The sequence below is a fragment of the Rhagoletis zephyria genome, unplaced genomic scaffold, assembly GCF_001687245.7.
Source record: "Rhagoletis zephyria isolate East Lansing unplaced genomic scaffold, Rhagoletis_zephyria_1.1 Rzeph_scaffold_00058, whole genome shotgun sequence".
Taxonomy (NCBI): Eukaryota; Metazoa; Arthropoda; class Insecta; order Diptera; family Tephritidae; genus Rhagoletis; species Rhagoletis zephyria.
The window spans coordinates 457,130-476,304 of NW_016157142.1; the positions used below are offsets into that span (position 1 = coordinate 457,130).

The following is a 19,175-nucleotide window of genomic DNA, read 5'->3' on the forward strand; positions in this document are numbered from 1 at the left end:
ATCGACTTATCTCGGCAGCCAGTTCGAAAACGCCTAATCTCAGAAAACTTTTCTAGAACGCCCTATTTCAGAATTTGGTTGAAGAACGCCCTATCTCAGAATTCGGCTCAAAACTGCCCTCTCTCAGCACGTTTTCAATGTATTTTCAGCTGGATATAACACCATGTTCTGACCGACAACGAAAAAACTTGGAAAACAAGTTTTGAGATTGTGGGCTGAAGGCTGTTCACACCGGCTTTTAGTGTTTTCGTTGACATTTCTTACATCCTTTGTTTACAATTTTGGTACAAAAAACCAAAACCAAAATAATTTTCTTTAATTTTCTTCTCATTAAAAACCTTTTTCTTTTATTATTATTTTAATTTGGCCAGCCAATTTACAAAAAATCCGAACTGGCATATTAAAGATGATAAAATATGACTTCCACTTGGATAAATAATCGAAAAAACTAGTGCAGACCCCGATTGGAATGAGTGGAACGTGAGTTTTCAAGTAGTTTTCATCGAAAACTGATTTTCGTTAGACAGATTTTACATGGCGAACACAGAATTTTTAGGGCGAAAACCAGTTTTAGCTCCGACAACATGTTTTTGATGTCGTTCAGAACATGGCAGTAGGATGTTTTTGAACCGAGTTCGGAGATGGGGCGTTCTTTGACCAAATTCTGCGATATGGTGTTATTAAATAAAATTCTGAAATCTGGCGTTCCTTCAATCAAAAAGTAGTAGGGCGTTCTTTAAAAGTTTTCTGAGATAGAGCGTTTTCGAACTGGCGGCCGAGATAGGTCGATCTTCCACTCAGATGGCGATATGTTTTCATTTATGTATATTTCAGCAATGCGCGCTCGGAATGATAACGAAACGAATGATGGGCTAATAATAATGCAAGGCACAATTAATGAAGAATTAAGGGCTACTCTATATCAGCGGGAACGACGCAGGGACCTTGAAATATTGACAACACCCAATGTACACATAAATCAGTATTCAACACCAAAAGAAGTGGAAGAATGGTTGCGCATAAAAGGTTTTTCGGATGTTATTGTAGCAAAGCTCCGCAAATTGAATGGAGAGGAACTATTTGCTCTGTTGCCACATACTATCGAGGGATATTTTGGACAGAAGGAGAGTAGGCGTTTAATTTCGCAAATAGTATTGCAAAAAAATATATGCGAAGTGAGTAAAGCTAGTTATTAGTACATGTGAAGCATTATCTTATAAATCGTACACCTTTTTTGCCTTCAGAATTTAGATTCGGCTAAAGCTCTTTATTTTAAATTGTATGCAAGAAACACCTACATATCGTTACTTAAATTTACAAAGGCGTTTTTCACAGATTGGTAGGATGTATTGAAATACACCTTCAATACAAAGTGTTAGCAGGAAAACAACGAAGCTACATGCATGGGTGTAGCTAGGTAGGGGAAGGGGGGAAAGCCCGATGCCCCCTAAATTCAAAATTTGTTTCCATATATTCAAAAATTGTACCAGGAAATGCTATCTCGATAATTTGCCCCCCCCACCCCTACTAACTTTCAAGTTTTTTCCTGTGTATATACTACATATAAAATCACACACTCAATGCTAGCAAAATAATTTGTAAATTTTCATAATTAAAAATGTGAATATGTGGATTATGCGGTTCTGTTTCAAGTTATTCTCGCTAACTTCAAAGTAATTCCATTTAAGAAAGGTAAAAACCTGGCTGTAGTCGACAATGGGCGAAAATGGATTGAACGGTAAACTGATAACTAAATTTACAGTTCAATTGTTTATTACTTTTTCTTTACGTTTGTCTTCTGAGTGTTCCTAAAATTATTTTTCTCGTAAACCCCTTTTCCAAACCCAACCGATTCCTTTAACCGCCCCCCCCCTTACCTATCACCCCACCTATATTTTGCCGACCACGCTCCCCCTTTCCCTCCTCTGGAAAGCACTTTAAGCCAGTGGTGTTGAGGTACCCGAGCCGATGGATGACTGGCCAGTAGTGGTTAAAGAACTAGTCGCTAACGGTCCCCTCCGATGCCCGGGCACGGTCGGTTGTATAAGTGCCTTACCATGGTATGCCGGCTCTGCCGGGGTGGACCACCCCTTCCGAGCATACTCGTGGGAACAAAAAATAATGAACAAAAACAATAATAAAAACAAAAAAACAAAACACAAAATTCGATGAGAGAAGAGATGTCTCGAAAGACATCCTGAGCGCAGAGAAGGATGTGCTCCTGGCTTCCAGTAGGGACTCTGCACGCTCCTCGATAACAATACCGGTGAGCGCCAAACCTAGCGATCCCAACAATACCCCATCTTCCTCAAACGCAGCGTTGTGGGCTCCAGGGAGCACTCCAAAGCAAGAAAGGAGGAAAACCAAGTCCTCGGGGGTGGCGCTCAAGTCGAGGTACAACAGGGCTGTCTTCATTCTTGACAAGATTGCCAAGAATGCAGCGGCTGGTACTGTACACCCCAAGGATGAGGAAGACACTCACAGGTGTAATGAGGTGGTTGAGGAGTACAGGAGATACCTTACTTCAAAACCAACCAAGAAGCCTGTGGCAGTTAAACGAAGCAGACGTAAGGAGAAGTCTACAACAGAACCAGATGGAAAAAGGGCGGACACGAAAAGCACGCGCCAGCAAGAAGAAACGTTGGCGAAACGACGGTACTGTGAGGTGGCCAGGGATCTCCTCCAGGTCGCGCTTGTCCACGAAGCCACAGGCACCGGTAAGCCCGTTCAGGAGAGGTGGGTCGAGATCGAGTCAAAACTCTCTGAACGGGTGGGCGACTACCTGTTTGAAAATCTGGAAAACCCTATTCCAGGATTTGACTCCAGTGAGTCCCTGAGGGGTTGCCGGATTTTCAAATGTAGTGATGAGTTCTCTAGGGAATTCCTCGGCAAGTGCGTAGCTGAGCTCCGCAACGCCTGGGAGGGTTTGAAGTTCAAACTAATCCCTGCCGAGGAGGTACCTAGGAAACCCAGGGCCCAGATTTGGCTGCCGAAGATGGCTATGGGCAGCGGCAAGTTGATCCGCTTCCTTCAACAGCAGAATCCAGAAATACCTATGAGTTACTGGGTAGTCATTCGTGCAGAAAAGCCTATAGAGGGCGCGCAGAGTTCTTCGTACCTTCTGAGGCTTAACGAAGAAAGTATTGAGCCATTGCAAAAAATGGACAATAAGCTGCTCTTTTCGGGGTGAGAACAGCGAAACTAAAAATATTCCGCTCCAATGAGCCGATTCCAGAGGCTGCTATCGAGGAGGCCAACCAGATGTTGGGCGATATAAATCTCAAGTCTACCGCGGACGAGGAGGTCGCTGAAGGTGCCAACCAGGTGCTGGCAGGCACAGAGCCAGTTAACAATGCCGATAAAGTCGATGAAGGTGGTCCAGGCAAATCTTAGGCACTCTAAGGCTGTCTCGGACAAGCTCCTGGTCTTCCTAAGGGAGGAAGACGTCGACATCTCGTTGATACAGGAACCTTGGGTAAGAGACCTAGAGGTTAAGGGACTCACCGGCGCCCGCTATAACCTCTTCTACACTAGTATATCAGGTAAACCCCGCGCGTGTGTATTGGTTAAAAAACATATTAAAGCTTTATTATGTTCCAATTTTTATCTCACCGGATACTACAGTCGTCAACCTGGAGTTGATGAATAAACAAAGCTGTCTTATATCATCAGTATACATGGCGCACGACAGGGCGTGTCCGCCACAGGAAGTCGTCACTTTACAAAGCGTAGCAGGAGCTAGTCCAGTGTTATTAGGCTGCGATGCCAATTCACGACATACATTATGGGGCAGCTCGGAAACCAACGAAAGAGGTGAGCCGCTATTTAAATTTATTATTGATTCTACGTTTAGGATTTGTAATAGAAGTAGTACCCCCACTTTCATATTTCCTAGTGCCCCTGATTTTGCGGTTGGGAAGAGGTCCTAGACCTAACTCTGCTGACCGAGCGGAGCCTAAAGGTCCATAAATGGAGAGTATCCGACGAAGAGACCCTCTCGGACCACCGTCAAATACTCTTTGAGCTAAATATTGCGGCGAATACGCCTACTCCCTTAAGAAACCCTCGTGAAACAGATTGGGACTTCAAAAGGTTATTGGAAAAGAACTGAAGAAACTACCAGTTGAAGACATTCCTACAAGGGGCGTGCTGGACGCCAAAGCGGACAGCCTGAATAAGGCCTTCGGAAGGGCCCTTACAAAGGCTTGTCCGCTGAGGTATGGCAAGAAAGCGCGCACACCTTGGTGGAATGAGAACCTTACAGCGCTACGGAAGTAAGTAAGAAAATCCTTCAACGAATGCTACAGGATTAACGTATGAGACGTATACAGAGAGAACCTAAGGAAATACAAAAACGCGATACGGGACGCCAAGGAGGCGTCCTGGAGAGAATTTTGCGAATCCATCGAGGATACCAAGGAATTTGCGAAATTAAGCCAAATCCTTGCCAAAGGGCACTCACAGCCAACATATATAAAAAGGTCAGATGGTTCATGGACGGAGTCGGCTGGGGAGTCGCTGGATATCCTTCTGAATACACATTTTCCAGGGTGCAAAATCGATTTAGTAGAAACCGATGCCCCAGACCATATACCAACCCTCTCCGAGGACCTCTTAAAGGAGCTACTAGAGAGGGAAAAGATAAAATTTGATATCTTCAGCTTCTCACCCTATAAATCATCGGGTATGGACGGGATACTACCAGTCATGCCTCAGAAAGCTTCTGAGATGGTCATTCCAGTTCTATAAACAATTTTNTCCAAGTTATGCCTCAGAAAGCTTCTGAGATGGTCATTCCAGTTCTATAAACAATTTTTAGAGGGTGCCTAATACTGAACCACGTTCCGTTAAGTTGGAGGAAGATTAAGGTAATTTTTATTCCTAAAGCGGGCAAACGGGGCCATGACAATGCTAAATATTTCCGACCAATAAGCCTAATGTCCTTCGTGCTCAAGACGTTTGAGAGGCTGTTGGATCTGTATGTTAGGGACAAGGCGTCCAATTTATCATGCTCTCAACATGCGTACTTGAAAGGGAAGTCAACGGAGACTGCCCTACATGAAGTGGTACGTACAATTGAGAGGTCGCTCTACTATAAACAATTTACAATGGCGTCCTTTATATAAACCGAGGGGGCATTTAATAATGCCAGTGTAGATTCCATCCATCGGGCACTTATGGAAATGGCGATTGATCACTGTGTCCGGGCTTGGATAGTGTCTCTGCTAAGGAGCAGAGTAATACATGCCGAATTGGGGTACCAAAGCAGGGTCGTATATGCAGTGAGATGCACCCCACAGGGAGGAGAGCTATCGCCGTTACTATAGCTCATGGTCTTAAACAAACTACTGGTAAAGCTGGACTCTCAGAGAATCAAAGCGGTGGCTTACGCCGAAGATGTAGCGATATTGATATCGGACCCCTAGGGGTCCACCCGAACCACTTTGGAATCCCTGTAGTATACGGAAAATTTAATTTTTTTTAGAATAACGTCTTGTCCGGCTATTTGGTATACATGTATGTAGAGATATGAATTTAAAAAATACATTAGATTTTAGTTGAGATATTCGCCTTTGACCACTATGTTCTGTAAATTTCCAAGTACTACAAAGCTTTTGCCATTATTCACTTGGAAGAGGCCAGAAGTGAATTGTTTGCTTACGGTTCAAATCGCAGCTCAATTCGCAAGCATATTTATATCCACGTATCCCCTGGGTATAGACCAAATACTCTTTTCGGAGCGAGATAATGTGACAAGACGTATAACCTCGCGTGCGCTGGGTTCAGGTCCCTGCACGTTGAAACACCACCCAATGGAAAAAAACATGCCTCGGACGATACCCCCTTCTTTCGATGACGATCACGGCAAACGTAGAAAGGGCTATGATTTGAGGGTATGCACCTGGAGTATCCGGACCCTTAATAGGGATGGCGCCTCTGCTCGGTTGGATGATGTCCTCGGCCAAATACAGCGTGGCGACGAATAACTGCTACCTAGGTTTTTTGAGATATAAAGGGGTCCTTTATAGATTTTGCGAAAAAAGAATTTTATTGTAAATTTTCCACAGATTTTACTTTAGTTACATTAATTGGTTTTTAAATTTTAATCCTTATTTACATTTGCCAGCAGTATAAACTTTGAGAGAAAAGTTCATTTGGCACGCAAGTCTTTCACAGGTGTATTTTTTCTTAGGCAAGGCTACAAATTTGTGTAAAAAAACAAAAAAAACTGTAAAGGGTTGATCGAATGAATGGCCGTCCTAGTCACAAGTTCCGAGTCTATTCNTACAGGTGTATTTTTTCTTAGGCAAGGCTACAAATTTGTGTAAAAAAACAAAAAAAACTGTATAGGGTTGATCGAATGAATGGCCGTCCTAGTCACAAGTTCCGAGTCTATTCGATTTTTGAGTATGAGGCCTTATGTTGAACAAAAGGGGGTGTATAAGGGACTCAAAATGGAGAGAATTAGGCTACGGTTACAGAAGATATGGAATGAGTTAACTGACGAAGATCTGCGTGCCAAATGAACTTTTTTCTCAAAGTTTACACTGCAGGCAAATGTAAATAAGGATTAAAATTTAAAAACTAATTAATACAACTAAAGTAAAATCTGTGGAAAATTAAAAAAAAGCCCTTTTTCGCAAAATCTATCTATCTTTTATTTCTCAAAAAACTTGGGTAACAGTTATTCGTCGCCACGCTGTAAATACTGACATCACCGTCATCATCCATGCGATGAACGGAGCAAGGCAAGGTAAGCGTGGCCGTTTTGTCTCATTGTCCAATTTGGCTCATATTGGAAATATAAATATATTGGTAAAAGTAGGGGCATTATCTACTTTTGCACAAAAAGAGCTGCAAGGTGGCGCTGGAGTCGAGTTATTGGTAAAAATCGTCAAGTGAAGTCAATCGGAGACACCAGGGATCAAAGTTAAATTACCACCGTTAAATCAATCACCAGAACGATTGCGGCCCCTGCTTTACGGCGACTAAACAGAATAAAGATAATTCTTGATAAATGCCTACAAATAAAATTTTAACACTTCTAAGGTATTTGGTCTGAAATAAGTCTATGTATGTATATTGGATTTCTGTGGACTAATGATACTCCCCCATTTTGAAATTACCACAAATTGTACTATACAGATTCAAGGACGATTCACCATCGGACGAGATAATTGTTGCCACAAGAACTTCTTCACGGACATAACGCTTTCATTAGTGTCTTTAAGACGGCAATGGAAGATATGCCTTCTGCGGACCACAAAACCAAACGTGAACGCGATTGTTGGTAAAAACGTTGGACCAAAAGCTCCCAAGAACTGCAAGTAATAACATAAAAACCAGTTTGGTTATTTTGTTTTTAGCTCGTAACTTCAATTCCAGTTCTGTTCTTAAGTAGATACAAAAATTTAAAACCAAACGTTTGTCTCTATGGGAAAGCATTGGCGTTACTGAAGAGATTATAAATAATTAACTCAAATGGAGGATAACAAATATTTGAAAACAATTAAATTCATAGCATATTTACTAATGTTTTAATGTTTATCTAAGCGTTAAAATGTGCTTTTTTCCTGCTTATTTTCTTCGGCCCTACTCATCACACATCACTTTCACTGAAGCATCACTTTGTAGATTTTCCGGAATACTGGTGAATCAAAAAATTTAAATTTTGTGTGCGTGGCATGCATAAACAAAGAAAGTTGTAGGTACATATTGAGGTAAAATTTATTTTGAGTTGCACTTATAAGGCTTATAATTTTTTATTTTAGAGGCTTGCATTAATCACGGAATTGCACGTATTGAGGGTTGCAGTTCCTGTGTACGCACTGTATGTATATATTTTTCATCAGGTAAACAGAAACTAAGTTACGAACAATTATAAGGTTCAAACTACGAAAAACGCGTTTTTATACCTGTAGTCCAGATTGTGATGGGGTATTCAAAATTCTAAGCATGCAAATTTTTGTGCATCATAAGATCTATAACTTGATCAGTCACACAGTGTTATTATCCCGACGAAATCCTTGACGGTGGTACCGGGTGGGTAACGGTACATGTGTTTGGGTTAAAGTCTCACTCTGACGGGGTTAGGCTTTCGATGCTTCCTCCTCGTAAAAAAAACATGTGCAGTAAAAAGTTAGTTATTTAAATCGACGTATATATCAACTTTTGTGAACTTCTATTTATGTGTTTGCGTACAACATACCTGTTCAAATATCTTTGAACATGGGTATATCTGCCTAAGTAAGATAATAAATATAGGTAGTAAAAACATTTAAAAATATATGTATACACAGTACACAAATAATCACTTTTTTGTCCTCGGCAATATGTTCAAACATCTTTGAACATGAGTACATATCTGCCAGGGTAATAAAATTTAACATAAAAAATACGTGCATATGTATGTACCTACTTAGACAATAACATATACTCATCCATATGAACATGTATTTAGAAAAGGATCGTTTTGTCTGCACATGCAATGCAAGAAACAAAACATACTTATTTACATACAGAAAATATTTACGTATATGTATACAGTCCACTACTCTGTCAAATGTATGATAAGCAAAGCAATCGAAATTCTCTGCGATCTTGTTGCCTGAGTACGAAGATTGCTGCTTATCATAACATAAATTTAAAATCACATAAATTGTAATACATACTGAAATAAGAGATCAATGCGTTTATCTCTTGCATACAAATATATATACACACATACCTATGCATGCATTAGAAAATGCATTAGATAATAGGCTTTGCATGTATATAGCCGATGCACATGCAAGCAATAAAAATATAATTAGAAGACCAAGGCATTGGTTGGTAATCTTATGTAAATATACATACATACATGCACATGTACATATACACACACATACATATATAATTAGTTAAGGAAATAGAGTTAGAAAATTGTATATAAAAGAAAAATGTTGAATAAATTATTCAGATTCGTAAAGACTCTCAATAACACGCTTCTTTTCTTTCTTTTATATTTTATGCTTTACTTCCCCCCACCAGAGGTAAGGGGTAAAGCATCTAACTATCTGTCTTCTTCTTTCTTTATTAAGGTTTTACTTCCCCCCACCAGCGGTAAGGGGTAAAATTATTAATATTGAAAGTACTAACCTCTTATTTTATTAAACTCTACTTCCCCCCACCAGTGGTAAGGGGTAGAGAATTTTAAAATAAGAGTATTTGTAGTTCGCGCATTGCTGAGCGTTACTTGTTACCCCCCACCCGAGGTAAGGAACAAGTGACTCAGCTCTGCTACGAACAATACCTCTATTGGTTACAATAATTTTAAGCTGTAATAACAATTTTTTATTATAATTTTTGGTTTCGAAAACAAAATAGTATAGGGAGCCCCCCTAAATTTCGTTCTGGCTATGCCCATGGTTACATGCCTCTTTTTGAAAAGCCCTACCTGTGTTTGATAAAAAAATGTTCGTTAGGGCCTTTGTGAATTAAGGTGACGATATGTATATCAGGATATATGTATTTAGTCGAACAATTTTTTTCAGATACATATCGATGGCTGAGTGGAAGATCGGCAAGCAGTTTGAAAACGCCCTATCTCAAATTTTTCAACAACGCTCTATTTCAGAAAAATTTTCAAGAACGCCCTACTTCAGAATTTTATTGAAAAACGCCCTATCTCCAAATTTGAAGAACGCCCTATCTCAACTGCCGATTCAAAACGCCTTATCTCAGCTTATTTCTAATGTAGTTTCGTTTGATATAGGGCATTTTTGAACCGAAGTCTCAGATAGGGGATATTCAACCAAATTCTAAGATAGGGTGATTTCAATAATATTCTGAAATAAGGCGTTTTTCAATCAAATTCTTAAGTAGGGCGTTCTTGGAAAGTTTTCTTAGATAGGCCATGACTGCCGAGATAGGTCGATCTTAGACTCAGCCATCGATATATGAATATTTTCAGTTTGACTAGTTTGCCACATTCGACATTCATTATCTTGGGTTCTACTTATCGCATCGTATCACTTTTTATATTTGTTTGTAATGGTAGAAATATTTGCTAGATAACTGGATACAATTACTATTTTATTTTAGTCTTTTTTTATTATTACATACTCGCTTCCATAATGTTATTATCGAAAAAAATATATAACAAACCCTACACTTTAATCTAAAAACCAGAGACGTAACTGTGTAGGAATATCAAGAAAACATTGTCCATAACTATTAAATTAAATATAAATAAGACTTTGATACTTTACATACATAGTAGCTATTTTTAACTCAAAATAAATTTTGATCCCCTATGACTGTTATTCACAATATAATCTCTTTTCCGTCGCTCATAACTTTTATTTTCGCTTTTCGCCCACGGGAGTTATTCTCAAGACAAAATTTTTACCGTTGCTCATAACTTTTATTTTCGACGTTTTTGTTTTTACGTTGCCTGGTAAGAGTTATTCCTAAGACACAATTTTTCCGTTGCATATAACTTTTATATCCTGCTTTTTATTTCTGCGTTGCGTAATAAGAGTTATTCTCAATGAAATTTTTTCTGCGTTGCTCGTAACTTTTATTTTCGACTTTTGTTTCTTACGTTGCGTAGTAAGAGTTTTTTCGAAGGAAATTTTCTTTCCGTAGCTCAAAATTAGACATAAGAATATAAGTGTGTTTTAAACAAGAATTCTTTAAAAAAACATTAATAATAACTATAATCATCCTGTTTTCGACACTCGACAGCTCCACTTTTTTTTATTAAATTGTATCTTTAACATGTGTCAAACTTACTATACATAAATTTGTGGTTTATGCTGATAATCCATTACAACCCTATATGGCCAAGGTTCTTAGGGGACTTCTTTTCTAGCAATTTAAAAACTCTAAATATACATATAAGCCATGAATTTGAAAACGTAACTTCTATAATCGATATACTCGTACACAAAAGGTGTTACAATAAAAGTTTCATGAAAATCGCGTAAAAAGTCAGGTTTGCTTATTAATATAAGCATAGGTATAAAATATGAGTAAATGTTTCATAAATTTGCGGTGACGTGCAATAATGTCAAAGGAATTAATGTCAATTGACATAAATTTACTTTTGTAAGGGAATTAATGTCACTGACATTAGCACACATTTCAAAAGTGAGTTAATGTCAGAAGACATGTGGAAATAATGTCATTCACATTAGTTCACTTCGGAGAAGATCAAAAAAATATTTATATAAGATCCTGCTATTAATACACAGTTAAAAAGTGAATTAATGTCATGTAAGCTTTTTCTGACGTGTAATAAGGTCGGCTGAAATATCGTCCATGGACACTATTTCTTATCGTCCATAGACAATATTACATTTTTGAAAGCGCAGTAAAATCCATGGACGTTAGTGCACTTTCAAAAAACTATAGACAAAATCCACTTTTAAAATATGTATGTACATATGTCGCGCCGCTCCATTTGCGCACGCCCCAATCCACCAACCGCCCCCTTTCAAAAAAAAAATGTACCAAATCCGCTGTTTACATATTTCATAAACATTTTTCCATGTTTTCTATGACATGTGCATAATCCAAAGATATGTACTTATTTACAAGTTCAAAGGCAAATTTATTTTTTTTTTAATTATGCTTGCATTTATTTGTTGGATCTGCTTATTTTACATCTATTAAGCCTGTGGCACTCAGAACTAAGTCCGTACCCCATGCAGTGCAAGGAAAATGCAACGCTGTATCTACTAAGTACGGAGTAGCACATAACCCTGGCTTCTGACAGCAGAGATTTCTTATGCTCTCTCGTTTTTTCCTCTTTACACAGAAACGTCATGCGCTACAATTAATATTCATTTAAATAAAGTTTAAATTTAATTTTTAGTGATAAAAATACTTGTGTTTGATTTATCATAATCACCACAAGCCTAACAACAAGTTTAAAAATCTTACGTCTAATTTTACAATAATGTAGCTCAAACCCTGGGGTTGAGCCCTGTTGGTTTAACGTCGCTCAATTAAAGGCTGGTAGATCTCTTCTTCGCAAGCGTGTTATATTTGTTGTGTTGCACAGGCCACTTTCTAGTGGATTTGGGTGGTTACGCAGTTTTATTTTGTATTTTTCTCTGCTGCTGTCGATTACAGATTTAACCATCGGTATACCAAGGTCTCTATGTATATTTTCATTGCGGACATACCACGGTGCTCCCGTTAAGGCCCTTAGCATTTTAGATTGGAATCTTTGGATCCTGTCATTGTTGGTTGCACAGGTCGTACCCCACAGTTGAATACCATACATCCATATAGCCTTAATCACTGTATTATATACAAGTACTTTATAATCTAGTTTCAGTTTTGATTTACTGTTTATAAGCTAGTTCACGCTAGCTGACTTTAGCTTCATTTGTGTAATCTTGGTTGATATGTGTTTGCGCCAAGTTAGTCTCCTATCCAAGTGTATTCCTGGATATGTCACCTCATTGGCTTGGGGAATATGGACATTATTTAATTTGATTGGGGGGCATACTTGCGGTCTGAGTGAAAATGTTGTATGTTTACTCTTCTGTTCGTCAGTTTGCCAGCCATTCTTGTATGCGTAGTAAATGTTCCTCTAGTACTCTTGAAGCTCTGTTGGGACATTTATTACGACTTACTAAGGCGGTATCATCAGCGAAGGTGGATGTGAGTATATTCTTGCTAGTTGGAATATCTGAAGTGTAGATGATATACAGCATAGGCCCGAGTACACTACCTTGAGCCAGCCGTTATCGACATGTCTTCTGAAGTGAAATTAGATACTTTAACAGCAAATTTTCTGTTAGTTATGTATGATTCAAATATTTTGTGGAATTCCGGTGGCAAAAATTTGATGATTATCTTCGACCTTTTCCATGATTTCGGAAAGTAACCGAATTTGAGGATAGCGTTGAAAAGGTCAGAAAGAATTGCTAGTGCAACATTCGGTAGCTCTATTAGCATTTTCGGAGTTATAAAATCAGCACCCGGCGATTTCTTTAAATTAAGCTCCTTTACTATAGCTTTTAATTCTAAAGAGTTCGCCGTGCTAGGTGTATATAGCTCATTTGTATTTTTGGTTAGCCGTGGCAGCCTGAAGTTGTTCGTTAGACAGTTTGGCTGAAACACATTATTAAACGGTGTGAAAAACACTCGGCCACTGGTGGTTTGAATTATTTTACCGATTTCCATAGAGAGTATCTTTCAGTAGAACTTGGGGAAAGCTTCTTAATATACCTTTGCAAGTTGCGATCCTCTGCACGTTTGAGTGCTTGTTTCAGTTTTCTACTGGCAGCTTTATACAGTAGCTGTGAGGTTGGTGAGCGATGCCTCTGCCACTGTCTTCTTAGGCGCCGCTTTTCTGCCACAAGTTTTTCTATTTCGGTATTTGTAACTGATGTATGCGTAGGTGGTACTTGGACTTGATTTGGTGTTGCCAGCCTAGCGGCTGAAGTAAAGGTTTCTTTAAAATGTTCAACAAGGGAGTCTATATCACGCTCGCAGTTAAGTGCAGCATTTAATTTAAGGTGACTACTGATGTACTTTTTATGTTTAAGCCAGTTGGTGTTATTTGAAGTTAGTTGAGGCTCAATTTCGATATTTTGGGTCTGTTCATATAGTTTTATTAATATAGGGGAGTGATCGGATGATAGTTCAGGTAGAGTTTCTGCTGTTATGTTATTTCTGTATATGTTTCTTGTAATTGCGAAATCTATTAGGTCTGGTACCTTCTTTATATCGGTAGGCCAGTAAGTAGGTTTACCAAGAGATGTGACCTCTTGTCTATTGTGCCTGTTTATAATGGTATTGTATAGCTGCCGCCCTTTTGGGTTAAAAAGGCGTGATCCCCAGTACGTATGCTTTGCGTTGAAGTCGCCTCCTGCCAGGAATCTATTACCCAGGCTATCAAAGAAATCTTTAAAACCATTTTCAGAAATTAAGAATCGCGGTGGGCAATAAATAGCCGATAGATTCAAGTCTCGGTCGCAGTTTCGTAAGCATATGGTAGTTGCTTGCAGACAGGCTGTTGCTTTTGACTTGGAATATTGTGATTTAGACGATTTCTAATCAGCACCGCTGTGCCTCCATGAGCTTTACCATCTGGGTGATTTGTGGCATAGAATTTGTATCCAGGTATAGAGAAATTATATTTATTTGTTAAATGTGTCTCGGACACTAGCATAACATATATGTTGTATTCAGTGAGAAATTGACTGAGTTCTAATATAGGCTGGTTTACACAGTTAGCATTCCATAAGCAAATTTTCAATTCACTCATTTTTTATTCACTAAAATTTGCAACAATTGGTTTTGAGCCTTTATGAGGTCTTGAATCATATTTTGCATAGTAGACATGTATTGAGCCATACAATGAGTAAGATTCAATATCATTCCTTCTATTCCACAAGTAGGGGGGTTCAGCTGCATTTGCTCAGTATTATTCCTTTGAATATTTGCAAATGTTTCTTGATTGGAGTTTGATTTCGCCGTGCTTGGCTGCGTTTGTAGTTTTAACGCGTCGGCAAATGAAACGTTGGGAACTCGCTGCGCATTGGCAAAAAAGGCTCCTGGTGTAGTGAGGTGTTGGTATGTATAACAGCCAGTTGGAGTGGTGGAAGAGCGTACGGCTGTGTTGCGCTGATTCATGCGAGACTTTAAGGCTTTGTATACATGGCATCCCCTATAATTGGCGGTGTGGTTACCTCCGGAATTACTGCATTTCTTTACAGCCACATCATGTTTGATAGCCTTGCAAGAAGCGGAAGCGTGAAGGTCGCCACAGGCAACACACACTGGGCGCAAGGTACAGTATGTTCTGGTGTGCCCAAATTCTTGACAATTTGTGCACTGAACGGGACCGTTTCGCTTGTGCGGCTCCTCCACTGTTATTCTTCGGTGTAGAAGGTATCGTAGATTGTAGATTGGGTGCACTGCGTTTTTATTAATTGGCTTTGTTTCTGGCTTAAGTTCTACCTTAAACATGGGCTGAGCGATTTTTGCTCTGTTGATAATATTGAGAACATTTTTAACAGAAAATTCTGCCTTCTCTCAATATCAGCAATGGATACACTTGATTCTATACCTTTTATTACTACTTGCAGTCCTTTGCTGCTTTTGAGCTGGTACGTATAGAAGTTTTTCTTATCTTCATTAAGGTGTTTGGTTACCAACCGGTAATTTTCTTCAGTTAGAATCTGAAGTTTGGTCTCTTTAATATTGCCCTTGGTAACTGATATTACGTGGAACGTATTGTCTCCAATAAGCTGAGTTAATTTATTCACGAGCTCACTACAGCTTTGCTCTCGTAAATAAATTGGGGGCGGTTTGGGTTTGGCTTTAGAAACTTCATTCGGCTCTTTGTCACATTCATTGTCCAGAATCGCAAACTTATTTCCCAGTAGAGGGTTAATGTCAGTGGTTTTCGTTTTTGCAATTTTTGATGGGTTTGCAATTTTTGCTGCTGTGGGCTTAATTTTCGTTTGACTTGTATAAGTTATTAGTTTCTCTTGTGAGAAACTAAAAAAATAAAATTTTTTAACGACTCGAAGCCATTGTTCTTTATTCAACTAAAGCAACTTAATTACTAACTTTACAATATATTTCTTACTTCTACTTATCGTACGAAGCAGCGTTGCCAGGTTTACGTTTTTAACGTCATTTGGGCGTTTTTGTACCCTGTTGACATTTGGACGTTTTTTGTGTAAAAAATTACGTTTTTCAACTTCCCTGTAATTTTTCTTTGTTAATAAAACTTATAAGTAGAACTGATTTTGAATTATTTTCTTAATAAATCTTTACAATCTTTGTGGTTTGCTGCAGCTGCTTCCTCCAAAGGTTTTTTTTGGGTTTTTGGACTATGGATCCCTTTTTCAAAGGCTGGTTGTGTAAGCACTTGAGGTTACGAGGTTTGCTGTAATGATGCAATTGCACATTAAAAGCCAAATCAGGAAAAGCTGATGTATTGCTCGCAAAAGCACCAAAAAAGCTGTGCAGCATAAAACGTCAGAAAAAAGTAGGCGACTTTTTTAAGACTTCATTGAAAATGTACTGAACGCAAAAAAGACTGAAATATTAGGTCCATTCAATAACTTTTCCAGTAAGTACTTGCAGCGAGAGCGTGAAAGAAAAATAGATAGTAAAATTGAGAGCAAGAGAATATTTTCAGAAAAAGTTATTAAGCGCAAAACTAGTTAAAACTTGCAACTTAAGCCATTTTGACACTTTCTGACGGTTAAGTTTTGGCGCGCAATTTTCTTTTCAATTGGGAATAGTTCTGATCATCATAAAAGTAAAAAATATACAATAGATTTGAATTTTTTATCCATATTTTCATTTCACTGATTTTGTCTCATCAAATCATCCTCTTAAACAGTTTGTTTACATTTGAATTTGAAACATAACCTTACTTTTGGACTCCTGGAAATTCCTGCAAGTAAACTTTTTACTTGCAAGAATTTGCAGCTCTCTCGGGTTGTTTCGCTCCCTCTTGCAAATATTTTGGGTTATTGAATGCATTTCCAGTAAAAACTTGCAAGTACTAGTAACAATTCATAACAATTTTTTTGATGTTGAATGGACCTATTGCTATGCTCCTTTTTAGCAGAACGTAATTTAGCATTTTCGACAACCGAGCTCCTAACCAAATTTATACAAAAAAAAAAAAATTATTAAAAATCAACGCGATTATTTAGCTCCTTAAAACTTGCACATTATTGCCCTGAAATTTAATGGGCTAAAAAATCTGAATAGAAAGTTGAAAATCTAGCTGAAAATTTGCAGATTGTTTATAATTTTTGCACAATTTTTGTGGATTTATATTTTGTTTGTTAATGAGATTGGCTTTTATGGAAAAATAATAAACATTAAATAAACGAAAGAGAAACAGCCAAAATCGATCAAAATGTTGATGACTTAATCAGTTGATCACAATTGTATGTATAAAATGATTTTTATATTATCGATCTCAGACCAGTTTACAATGAATTTTAAATGTGCTCTGTCGAAATGATATTTTAATATACCTCACGTACATATCGGACCCTAACCACCAAAATGACGTAAGCGACATTTTTTCAAAATTTTCTTTTTGATGCAGAACGCCTCTAGATGCTCTAGGAATATTTCTGCATCAAAAAGAAAATTTTGAAAAAAATGTCGCTTACGTTATTTTGGAGGTTAGGGCTCGATATGTACCTTTGTATAAAATAAAAATTTAAATAAGAACAATTTATTGTACACTCATTTGAAAAAGACGTTTTGGGTAGGAAATAACGTTTTTTCAGACCAAGAGGGACGTTTTCCCATGCTGAAGACCTGGCAANATGTATTGCTCGCAAAAGCACCAAAAAAGCTGTGCAGCATAAAACGTCAGAAAAAAGTAGGCGACTTTTTTAAGACTTCATTGAAAATGTACTGAACGCAAAAAAGACTGAAATATTAGGTCCATTCAATAACTTTTCCAGTAAGTACTTGCAGCGAGAGCGTGAAAGAAAAATAGATAGTAAAATTGAGAGCAAGAGAATATNTGGTACGAAGTCACGTTGGTTGACAGGTGATTCCTCTAGTTGTTGTTGCGTCATTTACTTTCGTCCATTCCCATTAATGGTAATGCACGGTCAGCTATTGAATGGTTGCGCGTGTGGTATCATATGCCCGTGGGATAGCGACTTACTTGTAGGTCGCATGCTTACGCAGCATTGCATACCGCTCTCGTATGGATAGTCACATATTTATATGTGGGCAGTTTTGGATGGCATTTCATTTGTAGGTACAGTGGGGGTTTCCNTTGTTTCGCTCCCTCTTGCAAATATTTTGGGTTATTGAATGCATTTCCAGTAAAAACTTGCAAGNTGGTTGCGCGTGTGGTATCATATGCCCGTGGGATAGCGACTTACTTGTAGGTCGCATGCTTACGCAGCATTGCATACCGCTCTCGTATGGATAGTCACATATTTATATGTGGGCAGTTTTGGATGGCATTTCATTTGTAGGTACAGTGGGGGTTTCCTTTGAACTGCTAGTATTGACTTGAATGTTTATTCTCATTTTCTTTTTAGAGTTTAAACTTTTGGCAATCATGGAGGCCAATAGGATAATCAGTGATAGCGTGATTATCGAAGAGCATGTGAAAATGCTTATTTTGTATTTCAAGTTGACATCATCTATTTTTTGGATGTTCGCTATACTGAGCTCTTTCAAATATTGCAAAGAAAGAACTTCCTCGAGATTTGCTGTAGCATTTGTCGATTTGACGATTGCTATTCAATTGATAAGCTTGAATTATCGTATCTGATCAAAAATTGTACCATTCAGATTGATTTCTTTGTTGTCTATTTTTAAGGGTCCATTGTAACTATTGATAATAATCCGAGCGTTATTTCTTCTATCGTGGGCATATGGTGACTGTTTATTAGAGTGCAGTTGGATGAATATCCTTTTAAAAGGTTTGGTATGCAGGTGGTTAACGTGACTTCTTTTATGCTATTTTGCTTACATAAAATTAAATTGTTTATATTCTTACAACTATCTCTTACACCAAATATTTCCTTGTTACAAATTATTAAATTTTCATATTCAAGCTTGATTGCTTTATGGCCTTGTTTTACAGCTTTGGCTTTTATTAATTTACAAGATTCTTTGCTTGTTAAAGGGAATTTTACAATATAAATAATGGAAGATAAATTTGATGCAATCACTAAATTCAATTGCTTCGATTAAATTTAAATAAGGCATATTTTGTTTTTCTAGTGTTTCTTCAATTACAATTAGTTCTTCGTTAGATAATATAAATGAGTTTATAATTCCTGCTTTTGCCCATTGTATTGAGTAATCTATGTTTATTAATTCTTCTTTAATGAATTTCAATTTCCTTTCAATATTTTTTTCTATTTCTAATTTAAGAGCATCGCCCGATTTCATTTCGCTTAAAATTGTATTTGAAATATGAGTTAGATTATTTATTCTTTCTAAAATAGATTATTTATTACTACTTGTTAGTTATTATTACTAACTATATTATTTACTTTATCGTTTAGTATTTTAAAATCTTCATGGTCAGGGGATCCAGCAAGCCATTTCCAGGCTGTGCCTAGTGGTTCAATTGCTCTTTTGGTTTTCCTGGGTTTCAGCTGGTATAGGAGGGATCGGATGGATTTTTCTTCTTGGGAAAGGAATGGGTGACTACG

General features: G+C 37.8%; 1 protein-coding gene across 2 annotated transcripts in view; it reads left to right on the forward strand.

Moving 5' to 3' along the window:
* The window catches only part of LOC108369394 (epidermal growth factor receptor kinase substrate 8), a 503,749-nt gene that overhangs the window by 411,287 nt on the left and 73,287 nt on the right, over positions 1-19,175 (forward strand). For both annotated transcript variants that reach the window (XM_017624498.1, XM_017624504.1), the window contains exon 6: positions 835-1,175. In XM_017624498.1, the coding sequence (XP_017479987.1) occupies positions 835-1,175 (341 nt within the window). The remainder of the gene's footprint in view (positions 1-834; positions 1,176-19,175) is intronic.